The sequence below is a fragment of the Bison bison genome, unplaced genomic scaffold, assembly GCF_000754665.1.
Source record: "Bison bison bison isolate TAMUID 2011002044 unplaced genomic scaffold, Bison_UMD1.0 scf7180017864331, whole genome shotgun sequence".
Taxonomy (NCBI): domain Eukaryota; kingdom Metazoa; phylum Chordata; class Mammalia; order Artiodactyla; family Bovidae; genus Bison; species Bison bison.
This window is the reverse complement of record NW_011494903.1, coordinates 3,782,539-3,805,088: the sequence shown is the minus strand read 5'-3', so window position 1 is coordinate 3,805,088 and position 22,550 is coordinate 3,782,539. Positions and strand designations below refer to the sequence as shown.

The 22,550-nt window shown below is 36.0% G+C and overlaps 1 protein-coding gene across 5 annotated transcripts in view; it reads right to left on the bottom strand.

Moving 5' to 3' along the window:
- The window catches only part of RICTOR (RPTOR independent companion of MTOR, complex 2), a 136,968-nt gene that overhangs the window by 66,941 nt on the left and 47,477 nt on the right, over positions 1 to 22,550 (bottom strand). For all 5 annotated transcript variants that reach the window (XM_010853745.1, XM_010853746.1, XM_010853747.1 and 2 more), the window contains exons 3-5: positions 10,328 to 10,392; positions 9,430 to 9,561; positions 3,621 to 3,684 (exon numbers count right to left, since the gene is read on the bottom strand). In XM_010853745.1, coding sequence (XP_010852047.1) covers positions 3,621 to 3,684; positions 9,430 to 9,561; positions 10,328 to 10,392 — 261 coding nt within the window. The remainder of the gene's footprint in view (positions 1 to 3,620; positions 3,685 to 9,429; positions 9,562 to 10,327; positions 10,393 to 22,550) is intronic.

The following is a 22,550-nucleotide window of genomic DNA, read 5'->3' as shown; positions in this document are numbered from 1 at the left end:
GGTGGAAATGAAAAGAGTAGGACACAAGCAATGATCATAGCAGTGGTGAAAGGCAGCTTGTCTAAAGCTAATGGAATAATGAGATAGGTCATAGTAACTGGTTGGCCAAAAAGTGAGCTCTGAATGTCAAGAAAAGCAGGTTGTGCTTAATACCAAAAGGATTCATGAGCCAGTGCAGGTTTGGAAATTTGGAGAACTGGGTTTTTCACTCTGGTTTAACCAATATCCTGCTGTGTATCAAGGGCAAGTGATTCCTTTAACTCAATCCCTTTCAACTATTAAAAAAAAAATGTGAGATATATTAAATTCATGAATGTTGAACATGAAAGTCGCTCAGTCATGTCCGACTCTTTGCGACCCCATGGACTATACAGTCCATGGAATTCTCCAGGCCAGAAAACTGGAATGGGTAGCCTTTCCCTTCTCTAGGGGATCTTCCCACCCCAGGAATCAAACCCAGGTGTCCTGCACTGCAGGCAGATTCTTTACCAGCTGAGCCACAAGGGAAGCCCAGTAAATTTATACTGCATGAATAAAGAAATGATGTATGAATAATAGCCTAATTAGGCAGGAAGTAAGAGCTTCCCTCGTAGTTCAGTTGGTAAAGAATCCCCCTGCAATGCAGGAGACCTCCATCAATGCAGGAGACCTGGCTTTGATCCTTGGGTCAGGAAGATCCCTAGAGAAGGAAATGGTAACCCACTCCAGTATTCTTGCCTGCTGCTGCTGCTGCTAAGTCGCTTCAGTCGTGTCCGACTCTGTGCAACCCCAGAGATGGCAGCCCACCAGACTCCCCCGTCCCTGGGATTCTTCAGGCAAGAACACTGGAGTGAGTTGGCATTTCCTTCTCCAATAGTATTCTTGCCTGGGAAATCCCCATGGACAGAGTCACCTGGCAGAGTACAGTCCATGGATTCACAAGAGTCAGATAGGACTTAGCGACTAACCCACCACCAAGAAGAATTTAAATTGGATAAAGAGTAGCAAGGGCTGCTCAGTGGGAAAATAATAATAGAAAATGAGAGCGGTAAGAATCAGGAAGGATTACCTGGATTAGAGAGAGAGAAAAAAAAAATTAAACACATTGAAAAAAAACAAGCAAACAAAAAAATTCCCTAAAAGAATGAAACAGGTGAAAAAGAATAAAAAGTAACATGAGTATTCTGAATTATTCATAAAGCAAGTTATCCAAAAGCAACAGGTGTTTTTGCTTTTCCTTTAAAATATAAAAGATTAATTGTTGGTTAGTCACTAAATCATGTCTGACTCTCTGTGACCCCATGGACTGTAGCCTGACAGGTTCCTCTGTCCATGGGATTTCCCAGGCAAGAATACTGGGGTGGGTTGTCATTTCCTTCTCCAGGGATCTTCCTGACCCGAGGACTGAACGCAAGTCTCTGGCACTGGCAAGCAGATTCTTTACCACTAAGCTACCTGGGAAGCTCTATAAAACATTAATACTTTCATTGAAAATTTAAAAACTGTTCTAAATGCATACAAAAAACCCACAGTTGACCTAGCAATTATATTATTAACATTAATTTCTACTAACTCAGCTGTCAAGATGTTGCTGCAAAAAAGAAATACATGCTTTGATTGTTAAAAAGTATTAGTGAAATTATAGTTCCTCTGGCCATTAGAGGCCACTGTTGATTCGCAAGCATGCTTTCCCTTTTAAACTAACTGCTTTTAGCTAAACCAAGGAGCCCTACGACACAACTCTTGATTTGAGCCTGTTTTTACCACCAGGTACAAGCAATTTTTCTTGCCCTTGGATCCACAAATGATACCTGCCTCAAATTACTCTGTTCTTTAAAAGATAACAAAATTATATTTTTGTTATGGCATTACTAAATTGCTTCAAGGGTCTGCTTATTTTTATTGGGCTACTTACAAATTAAATGGTAACTTACATAAAACATTGAACAAAACTGAAAGAAAATATTTAGTGTATTCACTAAAGAATTCAAAGAAGAATTCAAAGAAGCTGAATTGAATCCATTTGGGTTTGTTTTTCCACCTGAATGCTATTTCTAAGGCAGCAACTCTCAAATTGTGGTACAGAAAACTGACAGTCCCTAGAATATTTTCAGAGATTCTGCAAAGTCAAAACTATTTTCATAGTAATTCAAAGATATTATTTGTCTTTTTTACTCTCACAAGTACATATGGAATTTTTCCAGAGGCTTCAATGCATGTGAAATCACAAGAGATTGGATATAGAAGCAAATATGACAATCCAGCTATCTTCTATCAGGACAAACACTACAGAAATTTGTATAAATCTAAAATAATGCCACTCTAGTCATAAATTTTCTTTTTGAAAAAGTTATTTTTATAAAAATGTTATTTTTGTTTACTTATAATGAATTTTTAATATGTTAATATATCTTTAAATTTCTCACTTTAAATTCCTAGTAAGTAAATACTGACATATATATAACTCAAATAACCAAAGAGTTATTTCTAGGTTTTTCAGAAACATATTTTGTTTTTTTATCTTGAATTCTCAAAATTACTGCAGTAGGAAAGATTGTATGAGTAAGGAAACATAAATCTAATTTTTAAATTTAAATATGAAGAGTCAAATCATGATGCCCACATAGCAATTTTTACCCTATAACAAACATTTTTTTAATCTATCTCCAATATCACTCTTAACTAGAACTACAAGTTTCTTTGAAGACAATTCATCCATTTGCTTCTTCCTTACTATGCTCACTTGTGGGTACTATTACTAACCATAAGCTGGACAACTGGAAGGAAAAGGAAAGAGGGGGTCAAGTTAATGCACAAACTCAACATTCTGCAATTATGGAACATGTGCTGAATTCAAAAGTAGGGAAAGAGGAGAACAGCTAAAAAATGTTAACTGCTAATTTTAGATATTTTTACATTAAAACAAACATATACTGCGTGAGTCTTACAAATTTTTAAGATGAAACATGATACTTCAGAATGAAAGATGATAAAATTCTTACATGAGCCATACCCTAACCAAATTAACTCTCAATTTAGTCTATTCCTCTGCCATTAGGGCATCACATTAACAATTTAAAGAAAAACTCTTGGAAAGCCTGTCATTAGAAGCATTATGGATTATCCTCAACATCTTCTTTTGCAGAGTTTAGATTTTGACCTTTTATTCTGTACAATGGCCTGAATTGTTTATTGCAACTGTCTACTGATGTATCCAAATTCATCTTCAAAACAACCAGCTGGTGACCTTTGACATTCATTTAAACAGAATTAACCCCAAGTATATAATTAAGACAAAATGGGGGTGCCACACAAGTAATCCTCTTTCTCCAATAATATATCAAAGCAGTAATTTCTTTATATGTCTAATAAAGGAAGAAATATTCTTTACAATGGAGATTTTATTAAAAATACTGTCCCAGCTATACCCAATCACATAAAATAATTACACAAAATATCTATGCTTACCTTGAAGTTTAATGGACCTACTTAATGCCTATCATTTCAACAAAATAAAAATGTTTAATGAGAATTCAGTCTTTAAATTTTAATAGATTTCACAAGACAGTCTAAATCTGAAACTGTAAAATGCATAACATGAAAGCCATAAATCTGCTTTTACTCTCAGACATGGAGCTTACCTTTCTGACTAATCGAAGTGCTTGTGTCCTCTCTACCTCGTTGCTCTGCTGTATGTCAATGCACCTAAAGAATATATAAAATATTTAATTATTGATAAAAATCTTATTAAACAAATTTTTGTATAATACCATGATCAGACAGACCGATGTTCATGTCAATACAGTATTTTAAAATGTTAATATATGTAATTTTTCAGTACCAGCAGATATTTAATATTTCCAGTTATAAATACTTATTATAAATCGAAACTATTTCATTTAAAACTCCAAGAAAGAATATAGGAAGTAATTTACAGAATTACATACATCTGTACGGAAATAATAAACTATTTATAAAGCAAAATATCAGAAATCTACTGAAAAAGATATTCACCTATCTTTGATAAAAGTTCACAGATATTTTTAAAAAATTGTGAAGGAAAAGCATTTCAAACCTAGTTTTAGTTTTATTGTGATTTTAACCACAGCCTAAATTTTGCACGACTATGTTAAAAGTCTTACATTAGTCATAATAACTCTATTTTACTAAAATATAATTTGAAATGTGAATGTACTTCAAAAATTAATGCTCAAATATGACTTAACTGACATTTCTCTGTAAAGTTCATTATTCAATTTCTAAAGAGCTTTGGTTTATGTGGCAGAATAATTCATTCTTACTTATGTTTAGACAGTTCACTATTCTAATCAATATTTTACCTACTGATAAATAGATAACTTGCTATTCATAAAGCATTTCTAAAAAAAAAACAAAAAAAACAAAAAAAACAAAAAGCATTTCTGCTATCTGAATATAATTAATCTAAAACAATTTTATCAAAAAGTAAATAGACACAGGATTCTATTTCTGGCCACAAAAGATCTGAACAATCCTCCTGCCAATGATAACTATAAAGGTTAAATATGTTACTTTATAAAGCAACTGTGAAAAGGCAATGGATAATAATCCCTGGAAAAAAGCGCAAGCTCCATATTCACTCGGGTTTTGTATCTGGGGACACCTGTCAATTTCCAGTTTTAAGTGAATAGAGTCCTAAAAAAAAAACAAAAATCTTGCTGTACTGTGTAGAGACTGAACTGGCACAGCCAAAGTGGCTGAGACTTGAGGGGGAAAAAAATCTCAGAGAAACGAAAATAGAAGAGTAAGCAAGAATCTGCATGCAATCTTCTTTCCAAGACATTTGCCTATTTCTATGTTGTGCAAATGCAGGGTTAAAGTCCAAAAAACCAAGCAAAAAGCTACAGCTGAGCAGCCAGATAACTGAGTAGAAATTTTAGCAGGTATATAATACTGTAAGAAACATGTTAGGGCTTGAGGCTGATCAAGATGAAGTGGTTCTGCTAAACATTCACATTTTCACTTGAGATTCTCAATAGACACTTCCTAGCCAAGGCAAGGGAAAAAACAAATTTTAACAGAATCAGTGTAATAAATCAACACTCCAGAATAAAGCATAAGTCTACAAATAACATGATCCAAGAGCCAAAAATTTTTAATATACAATGTTCACATCCTATCACGTAATAATATGAAATATGCTTTAAGACAAAAAAAAAAAGAGGTCAAGTAGCCAAAATCCAAGAAAATGACAACAGAAACAAAACTCAAGTGATTCACATATTGGAACTGTTGTAAGAGATCTATAAATAACTATGACTATTATGTCCAAGAAAATAAATAAAGCAGAGATCTAGAATGTTTAAGTAATATATAAATCACAAAAATACAGTAACTGAAATTCAAAATTCAAGAGACTGATTTACTAACACAATGGAAGAAAAAAAAAAAAACAACAGATTAGTAGAAAGCACAAAGGTTAACAACACCAAATACGAAAATAATGTTACAGTAAGGGCATCACAGACATGTGGCACAGTGTAAAGATTCAACACTGTATAGCTGGAGTATCAGGGCATAGGAGAGAAAAGTAATAGACAAGTCTTTAAAGTAGCCAAAGGAGAAAAAGACATTACCACTTACAAGAAGCAACAAGAGAAACTACTTACTTAGAAACAAAATCCAGAACACAGTAACTTAAAGCACTGAAAAAAAGTAACTGATCAAAAAAAATAGCCTTCAAGTGGGAAGGTAAATAGAGGATTTACAGACAAAATATGAAAGATTTCAACTCCAGTATACCTATACTACAAGAAAACAGTAATGGGAATTCAAGACAGTGACCCAAGATAGAAGTGTAGAAATGCAAGAAGGAAGAATATTGGAATGAGTAAATAACATAGGTAAAGATCAAGAGTTCCAATTTAATACAATTAACAGGACTATCCTGTGGGTTTACAAATATATATAGAAATAAAAATGTAACATGACAAAAGACAAGAGGGGAGGTAATATGGTCAAACTGTAAGAGGTTCTGGCTGTAATAAAAGTGGCAAACCTTAATATACCAAGGATAAATGTAATCTCTAGGGTAACTGCTAAAGAAGAAAAGGCTTTAAAACCAATACATTAATAGACGAGGGGAAAAAAATCTTGATTTTTTCCCAAAGAAGCAAAAAAGGACACATGAAAGACCAAAAAATAAATGTGGCAAGCAGAATATGAACAGCAAGATAGCAAAGACAAGTAGATATGAAAAACAATAGCAAGATGACAAATTCATAAACATATATATATATATATAATTACATTAGATAAAGCCCATAGACGCTGCATATAAAAACCACTAGACATAGTCTAAATACACCAATCAAAAGACAAAAATGGTCAAACTAGATTTTTAAAAAATATGTATGATGTTAACAGGAGAGAAACTTAAATTTTTAAGAAAAAGAAAAATAAAGTGAAAGGACAAAAAAGGATATATTGTGCAAATCCTAAATAAAAGAAATAGAAAGTCAGTATAGCTATCTTAGTATCAGATAACAAGAACACTCATAAAAGAAGTATTACTAGAAATAGACACATTTTTCTAAGTATAAAACAATTAGCCCAATGAGAAATTCTAAATATGAATGCAATAACAAAGCTTCAAAATATATAAAGAACTGACAGAGAAGTAGAAAATGTGAATAGTATTATGCCAGTAAACAAACAAACAAAAAAACTGACTTTATAATATTAAAACTGCCTTAAAAAAAAAAACCCACAGGCCCAGAAAGATCCACTGGTGAATTCTACTGATCATGTACGGTAAAAAACAGTATATTAGATGAGTTTTTATAAAAATTCTTCCAGAGAATATAAAGAGAGAAATATTTCAAAAGTTGTTTTATAAACATACTCTTGATACCAAGATCAAACAAGATCAGAAAAATGGAAAAAATAGGCCAATACCTCTCATAAGCATAATTGCAAACATTTTTCCACAAACTATTAGCAAATCAAGTACAATTAAAAATAAAATAAAAAGACATAATGAGCAAATGGTGTTTACCTCAGGAATACAAACAAGAAACATAAAGAAATCCACCAAAAATCTACAAAAAGTATCATAAACAATGGCAAAAGCCGAACAATTTCAACGAGTTCAGGAGCAAAACAGTTATCCAACTACCATTTCTAGTCAGTGCAATATTCTAACCAGAGCAATAAGGAGGAAAAGAAAAACATAAGAATTGGAAAGAAAGAAATAAAATGGTCATTAATTGCAACTAATACTAATGTACATAGAAACTCTAATAAAATAAACTTAAAAACAATTAAAATTAAAAAATGAATTTAGCAAGATCACTGAGATAAGAATATACAAAAAGAAAACCCTACAATTTTTCTATATGTTAGCAGAGAGAACTATGAAAAAAAAATTTAAATTACATTAACACTATCATGTAATAAATGCCTTGCTGCTGCTACTGCTGCTGCTAAGTCCCTTCAGTCGTGTCCGACTCTGTGCGACCCCACAGACGGCAGCCCACCAGGCTCCCCCCGTCCCTGGGATTCTCCAGGCAAGAATTCTGGAGTGGGTTGCCATTTCGTCCTCCAACGCATGAAAGTGAAAAGTGAAAGTGAAGTCGCTTAGTCATGTCCGACTCTTAGCGACCCCATGGACTGCAGCCCACCAGGCTCCTCCGTCCATGGGATTTTCCAGGCAAGAGTACTGGAGTAGGGTGCCATTGCCTTCCCCGAATAAATGCCTTAGGATAAACCTAACAAATATGTGCAAGACCTCTGCTAGAAAACTACAAAATGTTGAGAGAATTTAAAGTTCCAAATAAATAAACTGAGAAGATTTGATATTAAAATGTTAATTCACCCCAAATTAATCCAGAGCTTCAATGCAATTACTATTAGTACCTAGGAAAGTCTGATGGAAATGGACAAGTTGATTCTAAAATTCATATGGAAATACAGAACTGAAAATAACCCAAAAACTTCTTTACTTAAGGAGGACTTACACTAACAAATAACTTACTGTCAAGCTACAGACACTTAAAACTGGTAGAAAACAGAGCTAGAACAAACAGGCCAAATAAAGAATATAGGGAAAGCAAAAATAGATCCATACTTATCAATTACCTGACTTACAACAAAAATGAAACTAATTTAGAACACAAAAGGAAAATCTTTTCACTAAATGCCTCTAATATTTATTGGATATTGATAAAAATGAATCATGACCTGACAATTATTTCAACATATAAGGAATAAACCCTTCAGAAGAGATCAAAGAGACCTCTCTTCCAAAGACCAAACTCATTAACCATAAAATAAAAGACTGCTATATTGGATTTTATTAATTAAGAAGAGTAAGAAGATAAAGTAAACTGACTAAGAGAGGACATTCTCAATTAGTATACTCTAAAGGAATCATATCCAGAAGACATCAAGAACTCCTACACAAAAAGATAAGACAATCCAATTTACAAATGAGCAAAAAACAAATAGGATACACAAACAGTCAACAGGCAAATGAAAGGGAAATGGAAATTAAAAGCACAATGAAACTCACAATGAAAACCATAGCAAAAAAGGTATAATTAGAAACTGAAAACAGTAAATGCTGGTAAGAATATGGAGAGACTGGAACACCAAGTATTTCTGATAGGAATGGAAATCAGTACAACCACTTTGGAAAACTGCACGGCAGTGAAAGTGAAGTTGCTCAGTCATGTCCGACTCTTTGCAACCCCATGGACTGTAGCCTACCAGGCTCCTCCATCCATGGGATTTTCCAGACAACAGTACTGGAGTGGAGTGCCACTGCCTTCTCCAGAGGATCTTCCTGACCCAGGGAGCGAACCAGGTTTCCCACTTTGTAGGCAGATGCTTTACTGTCTGAGCTACGACGGAACTTATTACTTAAGTTAAATATACATAAAAATTTATCACCCAGCAATTCCACTCCTACATATGTACCTAAAAGAAATGAGTGCACAATATCCACCAACAACTTGTGCAATAAAGTTCAGGTCAACTTTATTCAAAATAGTCAAACACTGAAAACAACCAAGAAAAAAAATATCAACAGAATCAATTATACTCTATTTATAACATGAAATACTACATGGAATTTTTTTTTAAATCAACGTGGATAAATCTCACAGATAACATTAAGGAAAGAAAAGAGTAATATATACTTCCAATATATGATACTCAAAAATAAGAAAATCTAGTCTAAAATGAGAACAGTCAGAGCCATGTTTACTACTGATTGGGGGACACAAGAGAACTTGATTGGGATACTGAAAATGTTCCATATCTTATTTGGGATAATAGGGTACTTGGTTGTATCTACCTGTAAAAATTACAGGTTTTACACTAAAAATCTCTATACTTTATGATAGGTATGCTAAAACTTAATATATGATTTTAAAAATATATAAAAACAGAGGGCTCTAAGAAAATTACCTAGCTATTAAATAGTCCACTTTCAATTTTAGCACCTTCTGCAGAATACTGGAGTCTTGGATGAGATACCGAAGAGCTCGAAGCCCTGCTGCCCGCACTTCTTTTGCTTCATTCAATAAAGCTAACCGCAAGCTATATGAAAACAAAAAGTCATGCTACATGAGTTTCAAATACACACAAAATTGTGGTATCAAATACCTCAGCTGAAATAAGCAAAGATACTCATTTTAAACATATAAAAATTATTCACTGTAAGCCATGGTACTTCACTAATGTTGTTTTTTAATTTGTGCCTCTTTGGTATATCCCTACCTTCTGTACTTTATAAAAATAAAGGGAAATTATACATGCCTTTTTAAGGCTGTATCACATATGCCTCTACAATCTACCACTCTCCATTCACCTACCTGTTTCACTGCTTTCAAAGAATCACTGGTTTAAGCCAATAAATAAAAATGCTTTATAATGACAGTAGGAAGAGACTATTTATACCAATTTTAATTCCTAAGCATACCAAAAAGATGGTTTTCTTGGTAGGCTTGAGCAAATAAGGTTTGCAATAAGCACATGTTGTCTTAGGTGAGATGTAGAGATTTATACAGGTTCTTCTTGCTCTTGGGAACAACATGAGAACTTTTACTGTGTTTAATTTAGAAGTTAAGACTGTAGAAGTCCAGGTACTTTTCAACATTAGTTTTGATTATATGTATTTGAAAATTACAATAGGATAACAGTTGAAAATGTTAAAAATGTTGGAGATCCTAAATTTTTCTAACATTCACACAACTGTTTATATAAAATCAATACAAGGTGTTACAGTAACCTATTTTTAGTTTAAAATTACTAAAACTGAAATTACTAAAAATTCAGAAGATATGAAGAAGGGAACTGAACTTACCAAATTATGATATCCTCATAGTTAAAACCCAGTTTTTCTTCACTGTGGCCAATATCACAAAGCAGCTGTCAAAAAAACAAAATAAGTATACAAAAATGCATTATGTTTTTGCCTACTTACACACATTACTTTTTCAGAAAGGAAAATAAGATCTTTGTCTTTAATAAAATTTTGAAAAATATATGATTTGACTTTCAAAATATGAATATTTATGTCTATCACCTAATTGTTTTTCCGACTTGACAGTTCTAGATTTCATGACTCTGTTTGAAAACTAAACAATTATTTTTTATTATTCTTTCCCCCCTTCATACTTCTACTGCTTTTAAAACTATTCTTTCAGCGGTTACCACTGAGATTACAACATGCAGTTTTTGAAATTACTACAGTCTAACAGAAATTACTAGTTTACCATGTCCTCAATAAAAACACTATTTAAACACTTCATTTCCATTTATTCATCTCACCTTTCCCTATGTTTTTGCTTTTTCTACCTATCTTTTAAGCCCTATAAAGTTACAACTGTTTTTAGTTAGTTCAATTACCAATTTATATTTACTCTCAAATGCACAACATTTCCATTATTCTTCACGTCAGTGATACCTTTATGGGGTATTCTCTCTTCTTCCTCAGTCATTGTTGTTGATCTGTTTTACTGGTGTCTTCATTTGTTTTATAGTCAAGGTTGCTGGTAATGAATTCAAAACAATTCAAGATGGATTCCATTCTTTGTTAAGAAGTCTGATATCAGTCTTATTACTGGCTCCTAAGAAGGTCATATTCTTTTTTTTCAGACTCCATGCAAGGTATTGTTCTCTATCTTTTGATTTTCTCATTCTAACTGTTCAAGTGTGGTTTTATCTGTATCCCTGCTTAGGGAAAACATAAATTTCCAAATCTCTAGGTTGATCAGTTCAGTTCAGTCGCTCAGTTGTGTCTGACTCTTTGCGACCCCATGAATCACAGCACGCCAGGCCTCCCTGTCCATCACCAACTCCTGGAGTTCACTCAGACTCACGTCCATCGAGTCAGTGATGCCATCCAGCCATCTCATCCTCTGTTGTCCCCTTCTCCTCTTGCCCCCATTCCCTCCCAGCATCAGAGTCTTTTCCAATGAGTCAACTCTTCTCATGAGGTGGCCAAAGTACTGGAGTTTCAGCTTTAGCATGATTCCTTCCAAAGAAATCCCAGGGCTGATCTCCTTCAGAACGCACTGGTTGGATCTCCTTGCAGTCCAAGGGACTCTCAAGAGTCTTCTGAAACACCACAGTTCAAAAGCATCAATTCTTTGGTGCTCAGCTTTAATCACAGTCCAACTCTCACATCCATACATGACCACTGGAAAAACCATAGCCTTGACTAGACGGAGATTTGTTGGCAAAGTAATGTCTCTGCTTTTCAATATGCTGTCTAGGTTGGTCGTAACTTTCCTTCCAAGGAGTAAGTGTCTCTTAATTTCATGGCCGCAATCACCATCTGCAGTGATTTTGGAGCCCAAAAAAATAAAGTCTGACACTGTTTCCACCGTTTCCCCAGCTATTTCCCATGAAGTGATGGGACCAGATGCCATGATCTTTGTTTTCTGAATGCTGAGCTTTAAGCCAACTTTTTCACTCTCCTCTTTCACTTTCATCAAGAAGCTTTTGAGTTCCTCTTCACTTTCTGCCGTAAGAGTGGTATCATCTGCATATCTGAGGTTATTGATATTTCTCCCGACAATCTCGATTCCAGCTTGTGCTTCTTCCAGCCCAACGTTTCTCATGATGTACTCTGCATCTAAGTTAAATAAGCAGGGTGACAATACACAGTCTTGACGTACTCCTTTTTCTATTTGGAACCAGTCTATTGTTCCATGTCCAGTTCTAACTGTTGCTTCCTGACCTGCATACAGGTTTCTCAAGAGGCAGATCAGGTGGTCTGGTATTCCCATCTCTTTCAGAATTTTCCAGTTTACTGTGATCACACAAAGGCTTTGGCATAGTCAATAAAGCAGAAATAGATGTTTTTCTGGAACTCTCTTGCTTTTTTCATGATCCAGCGGATGTTGGCAATTTGATCTGTGGTTCCTCTGCCTTTTCTAAAACCAGCCTGAACATCTGGAAGTTCATGGTTCACATATTGCTGAAGCCTGGCTTGAAGAATTTTGAGCATTACTTTACTAGCGTGTGAGATGAGTGCAACTGTGCGGTAGTTTGAGCATTCTTTGGCATTGCCTTTCTTTGGGATTGGAATGAAAACTGACCTTTTCCAGTCCTGTGGCCACTGCTGAGTTTTCCCAATTTGCTGGCATATTGAGTGCAGCACTTTCACAGAATGATCTTTCAGGATTTGGAATAGCTTAACTGGAATTCTATCACCTCCACTAGCTTTATTCGTAGTGATGCTTTCTAAGGCCCACTTGACTTCACATTCCAGGATGTCTGGCTCTAGGTCAGTGATCACACCATTGTGATTATCTTGGTCGTGAAGATCTTTTTTGTACAGTTCTTCTGTGTATTCTTGCCATCTCCTCTTAATATCTTCTCCTTCTGTTAGGTCCATACCATTTCTATCCTTTATCAAGCCCATCTTTGCATGAAATGTTCCCTTGGTATCTCTGATTTTCCTGAAGAGATCTCTAGTTTTTCCCATTCTGTTGTGTGCCTCTATTTCTTTGCAATGATCGCTGAGGAAGGCTTTCTTATCTCTTCTTGCTATTCTTTGGAACTCTGCATTCAGATGCTTATATCTTTCCTTTTCTCCTTTGCTTTTCACGTCTCTTCTCTTCACAGCTATTTGTAAGGCCTCCCCAGTCAGCCATTTTGCTTTTTTTCCATTTCTTTTCCATGGGGATGGTCTTGATCCCTGTCTCCTGTACAGTGTCAGGAATCTCCGTCCATAGTTCATCAGGCACTCTGTCTATCGGATCTAGTCCCCTAAATCTATTTCTTACTTCCACTGTATAATCATAATGGATTTGATTTAGGTCACACCTGAATGGTCTAGTGGTTTTCCCTATTTTCTTCAATTTAATGTGAATTTAGCAATATGGAGTTCATGATCTGAGCCACAGTCAGCTCCCAGTCTTATTTTTGCTGACTGAATAGAGCTTCTCCATCTTTGGCTGCAAAGAATATAATCAATCTGATTTCCGTGTTGACCATCTGGTGATGTCCATGTGTAGAGTCTTCTTGTGTTGTTGGAAGAGAGTGTTTGCTATGACCAGTGAGTTCTCTCGGCAAAACTCTATTAGCCTGTGCCCTGCCTCATTCTGTATTCCAAGGCCAAATTTGCCTGTTACTCCAGGTGTTTCTTGACTTCCTACTTGTGCATTCCAGTCCCCTATAATGAAAAGGACATCTTTTTTGGGTGTTAGTTCTAAAAGGTCTTGTAGGTCTTCATAGAACCATTCAACTTCAGCTTCTTCAGCATTACTGGTTGGGGCATAGGCTTGGATTACTGTGATATTGAATGGTTTGCCTTGGAAACGAACAGAGATCATTCTGTCGTTTTTGAGATTGGATCCAAGTACTGCATTTCAGACTCTTTTGTTGACCATGAGGCTACTCCATTTCTTCTAAGGGATTCCTGCCCACAGTAGTACATATAATAGTCATCTGAGTTAAATTCACCCAATCCAGTCCATTTTAGTTCGCTATTTCCTAGAATGTCAATGTTCACTCCTGCCATCTCCTGTTTGACCACTTCCAATTTGCCTTGATTCATGGACCTAACATTCCAAGTTCCTATGTAATATCGCTCTTTACAGCATCGGACCTTGCTTCTATCACCAGTCACACCCACAACTGGGTATTGTTGTTCCTTTGGCTCCATCCCTTCATTCTTTCGGCGGTGGCTCAGACAGTAAAGCATCTGCCTGCAATGCAGGAGACCCAGGTTCGATTCTTGGGTTGGGAAGATTCCCTGGAGAAGGAAATGGCAATCCACTCCAGCACTCTTGCCTGGAAAATCCCATGGATGGAGCATCTTGATAGGCTACAGGCCATGGGGTCGCGAAGAGTTGGACACGACTGAGTGACTTCACTTTCACTTCATTCTTTCTGGAGTTATTTCTCCACTGATCTCCAGTAGCATATTGGCCCCTACTGACCTGGGGAGTTCCTCTTTCAGTATCCTATCATTTTGCCTTTTCATACTGTTCATGGGGTTCTGTCCTTTAGCCGGGTATTTTCTATTATCTTGTCTTCTGATATGTCTAATCCTCTATTGTACCTATCCAGTGAGTTTTTAACTTGACATAATGTGTTTCCATTTACTTTGTATACATCCAATATCATAATAAAAAATCATTTTTCACCTATTTTCTCCAGTTTACTCTATGTTCTTGATATATTAACTACACTTTAAATGTTTAAAGTGTTTATCATCTAAATGGATATGAATGATATAGATAATCTCTGAGTCTGTTTTCATTATTTGTTTTTCCTTTTGTTCTGGTCATGCAGTCCTATCTTGGTGGATTCTATAATCTTTGTACACAAAAACTTGCAGAGATTCCTGATGACATCTTTCTCCACAAGGGATTCACCCTGCTCTCTGTGAGGCCAATGGACAATGGCGAGTCCTGATTAGGCTGCTGCCCTTGTAAGACTGAGTCAACCTCTGGTTTTTCCTTTCATCCCCTCCTTCCCCCAGGTTTCAACTGAAAGCTTGTTGTTCATGAGACGAATCTCAAGAGAATGACACATCTCATTTTTGCTTTACAAAAACGTTAGGAGCTCCACCTTGATTTTCAAAGGTTTTCTACTTAGGATTTTAAGTTTCCCATCCCAGGATTCAACACATGTACTGAGGAAAGAATCTCCTTTACGTGATTCCACAGGTCTCCATCAAAAGCTCTGGTGCTGTTTTCTCCATCTTTCAGCAATAGTACTCCTGGGACTAGAGTATGAATTTTTACCTTCCTGTCCACATTTCACATTAGTCAGTACTTCCCAGGTAAATATTGTTGCAGAAGTTAGCTCATTTCCACAAGATTCTTCTCTGAAGTCTTGGTTCCTACACCACTTACAGTCTGAGTAACTGCCTGTTGCCTTCACACAGGCTCTCCTTGTTTTTGACCCAGTCTGTTTTGACAATTTATTTAAAAGCTATATGAATGCATGCTAAGTCACTTCAATCATGTCCGACTCTTTACAACCCTATGGACTGTAGGCTGCCAGGCTCCTCTGTCCATGGGATTTTCCAGGCAAGAACGCTGGAGTGGGCTGCCATTTTCTTCTCCCGGGGATCTTCCCTAGCTGGGGATGGAACCCGTATCTCTTATGTCTCCTGCATTGGCAAGCAGATTCTTTACCATTAGCGCCTCCTACAATTTCTCAGGAGGTCGGTAATATGGTCTGGTATTCCCATCTCTTTTAGAATCTTCCACAGTTTATTGTGATCCACACAGTCAAAGGCTTTGGCATAGTCAATAAAGCAGAAATAGATGTTTTTCTGGAAGTCAATATTACTAGCAAATAATATATTAGTCAAAAATATTTATAAAAACATGACTGGCAAAAGGTTTAGGCCCTATATTAGTTTGCTAGGGCTGCTGTAACAAATAAGCAAATTGGATGGTTTATACAAATAAATTTACTTTCTCATGATTCTGGAGGCTAAAAGTTCAATATCAAAGTGTCTTGACGAGTTTTTTGTTCTTAGGGCCTCACTCCTTGGCTGGTAGATGGCTATCATTTCTCTGTGTCGGCACATGATCTTTCCTCTATGTATGCTGTGTCTTTATCTTATCTGTTCACCAATCACGCTGGATTAGGGACCACCCATAGGATTTCATTTCATCTTAATTACCTCTTTAATGGGCCAAGCTCCAAATAGAGACACATTCTGAGGTACTAGGAGTTAGAATTTCAACAAACAAATTGGTGGGGGGGGTGGAGGTGGAACGTGCAGCACAATTCAGCTCATAACACCCCACCCTCACAGTAAAGTAATACAGGCAGGTGCTTAACATGTGAAAGTCTAAACAAATTGCAAAAAGATTAATGAGGCAAAGAGAATGCACAAAACAATTTACTGAAGATAAATAAATATATATCCTATTTCCTAAAATCTGAATCAAATACACCGGAAAATGCTATTTAAATAGAGCTTAACAAACTGGCAAGAAACTGTTTTTCAACATGAATATACTAAATAAAAAAACATACTGCGGATGGAATTATAAACTAAACACATATGGACAACTAAGTTGGAAAAATGCAACAAAATCAGGACTTTCTTTTGATGATTTCTACTAATAATTTAAAAAGTAAAGTAGGTTCTTCCAGATGTTTAAGCTGGATTTAGAAAAGGCAGAGGAACCAGTGATCAAACTGCCAACATCTGCTGGATCACAGAAAAAGCAACAGAGTTCCAGAAAAACATTTATTTCTGCCTTATGGACAATGCCAAAGCCTTAACTTTCAAACACACTGTGGAAAACTCTTCAAGAGATGAGAATACCAGACCCCTTACCTGCCTTCTGAGAAATCTGTATGCAGGTCAAGAAGCAACAGTTAGAACTGGACAAAGAACAATGAACTGGTTCCAAATCAGGAAAGGAGTATGTCAAGGCTGTATATTATCACCCTGCTTATTTAACTTATATGCAGAGAACATCATGCGAAATACCAGGCTGGATGAAGCACAAGCTGGAATCAAGATTGCTGGGAGAAATATCAATCACCTCAGATATGCAGATAATATCCTTATGGCAGAAAGCAAAGAGGAACTAAAGAGCCTCTTGATGAAAGTAAAAGAGGAGAGGGAAAGAGCTGGCTTAAAACTCAATGTTCAAAAAACAAAGATCATGGCATCTGGTCCCATCACTTCATGGCAAACAGACACAGAAACAATGGAAACAGTGACAGACTTTATTTTCTTGGGCTCCAAAATCACTGCAGATGGTGACTGACACCATGAAATTAAAAGACGCTTGCTCCTGGGAAGAAAAGCTATGACAAATCTTGACAGCATATTAAAAAGAAGAAACATCATTTTGCCAACAAAGGTTGGTCTCATCAAAGCTATGGTTTTTCCAGTAGTCATGTATGGATGTTAGAGTTGGACCATAAAGAAAGCTGAGCGCCAAAGAATTGATGCTTTTGAACTGCAGTGTTGGAGAAGACTCTTGAGAGTCCCCTGGACTGCAAGGAGATAAACCAGTCAATCCTAAAGGAAATCAGTCCTAAATATTCCTTGGAAGGACTGATGCTGAAGCTGAAACTCCAATACTTTGGCCAACTGATGCAAAGAACTGAGTCATTGGAAAAGACCATGATGCTAGGAAAGACTGAAGGCAGGAGGAGAAGGGGATGATAGAGGATGAGAATGTTGGATGGCATCACCAACTCGATGACATGTGTTTGAGCAAAGTCCAGGAGTTGGTGATGGACAGGGATGCTTGGTGTGCTGCAGTCCCTGGGGTCAAGAGTCAGATGCGACTGAACTGACTGAACTGAAAGCAGGTTCAAGCACAAGATCCTCATGTCATGACTTACAACAATAAGGAACTAGAAACAAATGTTCATAAAGGAGAAACCTATGTAGCAGTATTAATATTACATAATACTGAAACACAAAACATGCTGGGTCGCTTCAGTCGTGTCCAACTCTTTGCGACCCTGTGGACTGCATCCCACCAGGCTCCTCTGTCCGTGGGATTTTCCAAGCAAGAATACTGGAGGGGGCTGCCATGCCCTCCTCCAGGGGATCTTCCCAACCCAGGGATCTAACCCACATCTCTTGCATCTCCTGCATTAACAGGTGCTTTCTTTACCACTAAGGCCCATCTGGGAAGACTGGAAACACAAACAACAACTGCATAATGTATCAATGAGTTAGGGAAAATATTCTTTAAAATATACATTTCTTAAAAAAAGGTATATACTTTTTTTTAAGACGTCCACACATCACCATTTTATCACCAAAAAAGAAAGTACAATCATAGGTGATTTATTTTTCTTTCTGTGCTTTTCTGTATTTTATAAATATTTACAATGATTATCTATTACTTAGATAATCTAAGAAGAATTATATATACAGTATAGTATTCATAAATAGTAACAGAAGTAGCATTTATTGACTATTAATCATGTCAATCCTAGTAAAGAAGTAATATTTTGGTAATAAAGACAACTGAGACTAGAGATGGTAATAAGACCTCCAAACATCACAAAGCTATTATTAAATGGTAAAGCCAGAAATGAAACCAAACCAGTCTAAGTCCAGAGCCCATTGAAATATGAGTCTACTTTTGTATTAAAATTATTTACATATGCAATGCAAAAACAAACACACAAACAAACAAAAATTTACATGGGGGAGGTGGTGGATTTAAAAACAGAATAACTGAACATTATCATTTCCCCAGCTGCAAAAATGGTATGAATCAAGAATCTGGAGAACCATACTCTTGGCTATTAACACATAAAATGAATAAATGAATTCATTATATTTTTCTAGAACAGCTAGCAAAAAACACACACGAATTACTGCCCATTTCAAAGGATTAACAAACACACAAAAAGACTGCATTACTTAAAGACTTAAAGACAAAAAGACTTAAAACTGCATTACTAGAAATACGGAGTATTTGAGATTTCACAAATATTTTAGATTACTATCATTGTCACTGTATGGCACCATATATTAATAAAAAAGAAAATTAAAAGGACATCTTATCGTCGTGTTATCACTTAGATTTTGGAAATGTTCTAATTTATAAACTTAATAGAAAAATTAAACTCAGAATCTGTTATTAAAACATAAAATATTGTGCTTCTAAAATGGGGAAAATGTTAGTTTCTTAAACTAACTCCATTTCTAAAAAGGCAGTGTTTCCACTCTTCTGCTACATCATGTTAATAAAATGAAATGCTTTGAAACTTAAAAATAAAGTATAAAAAATCTTATCTGGTCAAGACTTAGTTTCTCACCTAAGTATGTACTTGGTTCTCCTTCCCTGCATTTTCTTTTTCACACTTACTAGATATCCTTGCAGAAAACTATATATTCAGTGAAACGTAATTTCAAAATTATCCCCCTTCTCAAACCACAAAATATATGACTGTTCACCATTTAACATTTGCTAGAATTAGCAGTTTTGAAAGGTGAAAAAAAAATTTTTGTCTAAGTTATTATTATGATTTCCTAAAAGCACACAGAATTTGGAAATTATTTAGAGAGGAGTTTAATTTTCTGCTACCTAACATAAATGTATTTATACTGAAAGAAATGTTTCTGAGAAAAATGTCCACTTAGCTGGAAAATGGAAAATCACAAGTAACTAAAAACAGTTTACAGTGAAACGTATTTCTCATAATTATCTGCCTATTCTCCAGGGACAGTAACAGATATTAAGGTTATCCTTTCAACAGTGGCTAAATTGTGCTTTCATATTGTTTGAAGAGGAACTAAAGAGACTCTTGATGAGGGTAAAAGAGGAGAATGGAAAAGCTGGCTTGAAACTCAACGTTAAAAATAATAGTATCATGGCATCCAGTCCCATCACTTCATAGCAAACAGAAGGGGAAAAAGTGCAAACAGTGACAGATTTTATTTTCTTGGGCTCCAAAACCACCGTGGAAGGTGACTGCAGCCATGAAATTAAAAGACGCTTGCTCCTTGGAAGGAAAGCTATGACAAACCTAAACAGCACATTAAAAAGTACAGATATCACTTGGCTGCTAAAGGTCCCTATAGTCAAAATTATGGTTTTTCCAGTAGTCATGTACACAGACATGAGAGCTGGACCATACAGAAGCTTAAGCACTGAAGAATTGATGCTTTGGAGTTGTGGTACTGGAGAAGACTCCAGAGTCTCCTGGACAGCAAGGAGATCAAACCAGTCAAACCTAAAGAAAATCAACCCTGACTATTCATTGGAAGGACTGATGCTAAAGCTGAAGCTCCAATACTTTGGCCACCTGATGTGAAGAGCTGACTCGACAGAAAAGACCCTGAGGCTTGAAAAGACTGAAAGCAAAAGGAAAAGGGGGAAGATGATGATGCGATGGTTAGACATCATCAACCACTCAATGGTCATGAATTTGAGCAAACTTCAGGAGACAGTGGAGGACAGAGGAGCCTGGGCTACACTGTCCACGGGGTCACAGAGAGTTTGACACAACTTAGCGACTGAACAATTGTTTCCAGATATATAGAAGAGGTCTTAGTAATCAGTGTTAATGAAAATATCCCCTTTGAAATAGAATTATCCCAAGTAGAGACTAAACTTTCTATATGTAAATAATGCACATATATCAGGAAATATATCTAAGAAATTAGAGAAGACACTGATAAGATTCTAAATTTTCCACTATTAAAGAAACATTACACTTTGAATCACCAGGAGAGTTCATCTATTGTTAAGTTTCAAAATATTAGGAATAACTTATTTTAATAAAAAAATTTTATAGTGATTTACTTTCTTACCAATCACCTCCCAATTTAAATAAACAAATCTTACAAATCAAACCCTTTTACTTTTAACTCTAGCAAAGAGGTGGGCAGAAATAGCAAGAACACTGAATTGGTAAATTTAAATAACAGGAATCTCATCCTGCCTCAACTACTGACTGAATTACTAATTAACCTTCAATCATTAAGTAACAAATTTTTTAAATTCTATCTTAGCTATTATTGGTAACTTTTCTTCTCCTGTGTAAAATATTAAAATGTAACAATGCCTGCCCTATTACATAGCTTTGTTAATAGTAAGAATAAATTACTGTTAGAAATCATTGAAAAATCTTTCAAAATGTAAGAATTAGGAACTTAATAGTCACTTAAAATGCTAAATTATTAGACATCACACATTTCACTGGCGTTCTGTTGCTTCCCACCCCATGTGTTTTTATGACTATCAGTCACAAAATACCTAGTTTAATATCACTAAATAGGATCGGAGTTCAGGCAGAAGTTGTAAGAGAAGGCTAAGCTCTTATTATTTAAATCTGTAAAGATGATGTATCTTAGTCATATGGAAAGTGTTTGAGAATGAAACTAACCTAAAAGAAAAGAGCTGAGAAATGGAGAGAGAGAATACAATTAACATTTTTTCAACCCCTGACTCATTCCACCTGAAATTAAGATTTTATTTTTGGTCTTACTCGTGATGAACGCAAATAATCAGCTCAGTTGAATTAGGTTTGTTAAATTTGTTACTTATACATCAACTTAAGCATTCAATACCATCCGAAATTCACAACTATTTCATGAGTGTAACTATTAAATTTTTTAATATAAACAAAAATATTGCTAATGATATCTTATATCTAAATGGGGAACGGGACTTCCCTGGTCCAGTGGTTAAGACTCCAAGCGTTCACTGCAGGGGGCACTGGTTCAATCCTTGGTCAGGGAAGTAAGATTCCACATGCCACATGGCGCAGACAAAAAAATAAATGAATGAATGAATGAGGTAAAGGTTTTGATAAGATGTCACTGGTATAGTGAAGGACAGGAAGCCTGTCGTGCTGTAATCCATGGGGTCTCAAAAGAATTAGACATGATTTAGTGAATGAACAACAACAACAACAACACTGGTCAGTCAGTTCAGACGCTCAGTCGTGTCCAATCTTTGCGACCCCATGAATCTCAGCACGCCAGGCCTCCCTGTCCATCACCAACTCCCGGAGTTCATCCAGACTTACGTCCATAGTGTCAGTGATGCCATCCAGCCATCTCATCCTCTGTCGTCTCCTTCTCCTCCTGCCCCCAATCCCTCCCAGCATCAGAGTTGACTCTTTTCCAATGAGTCAACTCTTCACATGAGGTGGCCAAAGTACTGGAGTTTCAGCTTTAGCATCATTCCTTCCAAAGAAATCCCAGGGCTAATCTCCTTCAGAATGGACTGGCTGGAACTCCTTGCAGTCCAAGGGACTCTCAAGAGTCTTCTCCAACACCACAGTTCAAAAGCATCAATTCTTCGGCGCTCAGCTTTCTTCACAGTCCAACTCTCACATCCATACATGACCACTGGAAAAACCATAGCCTTGACTAGACGGAGATTTGTTGGCAAAGTAATGTCTCTGCTTTTCAATATGCTATCTAGGTTGGTCCTAACTTTCCTTCCAAGGAGCAAGCATCTTTTAATTTCATGGCTGCAATCACCATCTGCAGTGATTTTGGAGCCCAAAAAAATAAAGTCTGACACTGTTTCCACTGTTTCCCCATTTATTTGCCATGAAGTTATGGGACCAGATGCCATGATCTTCGTTTTCTGAATGCTGAGCTT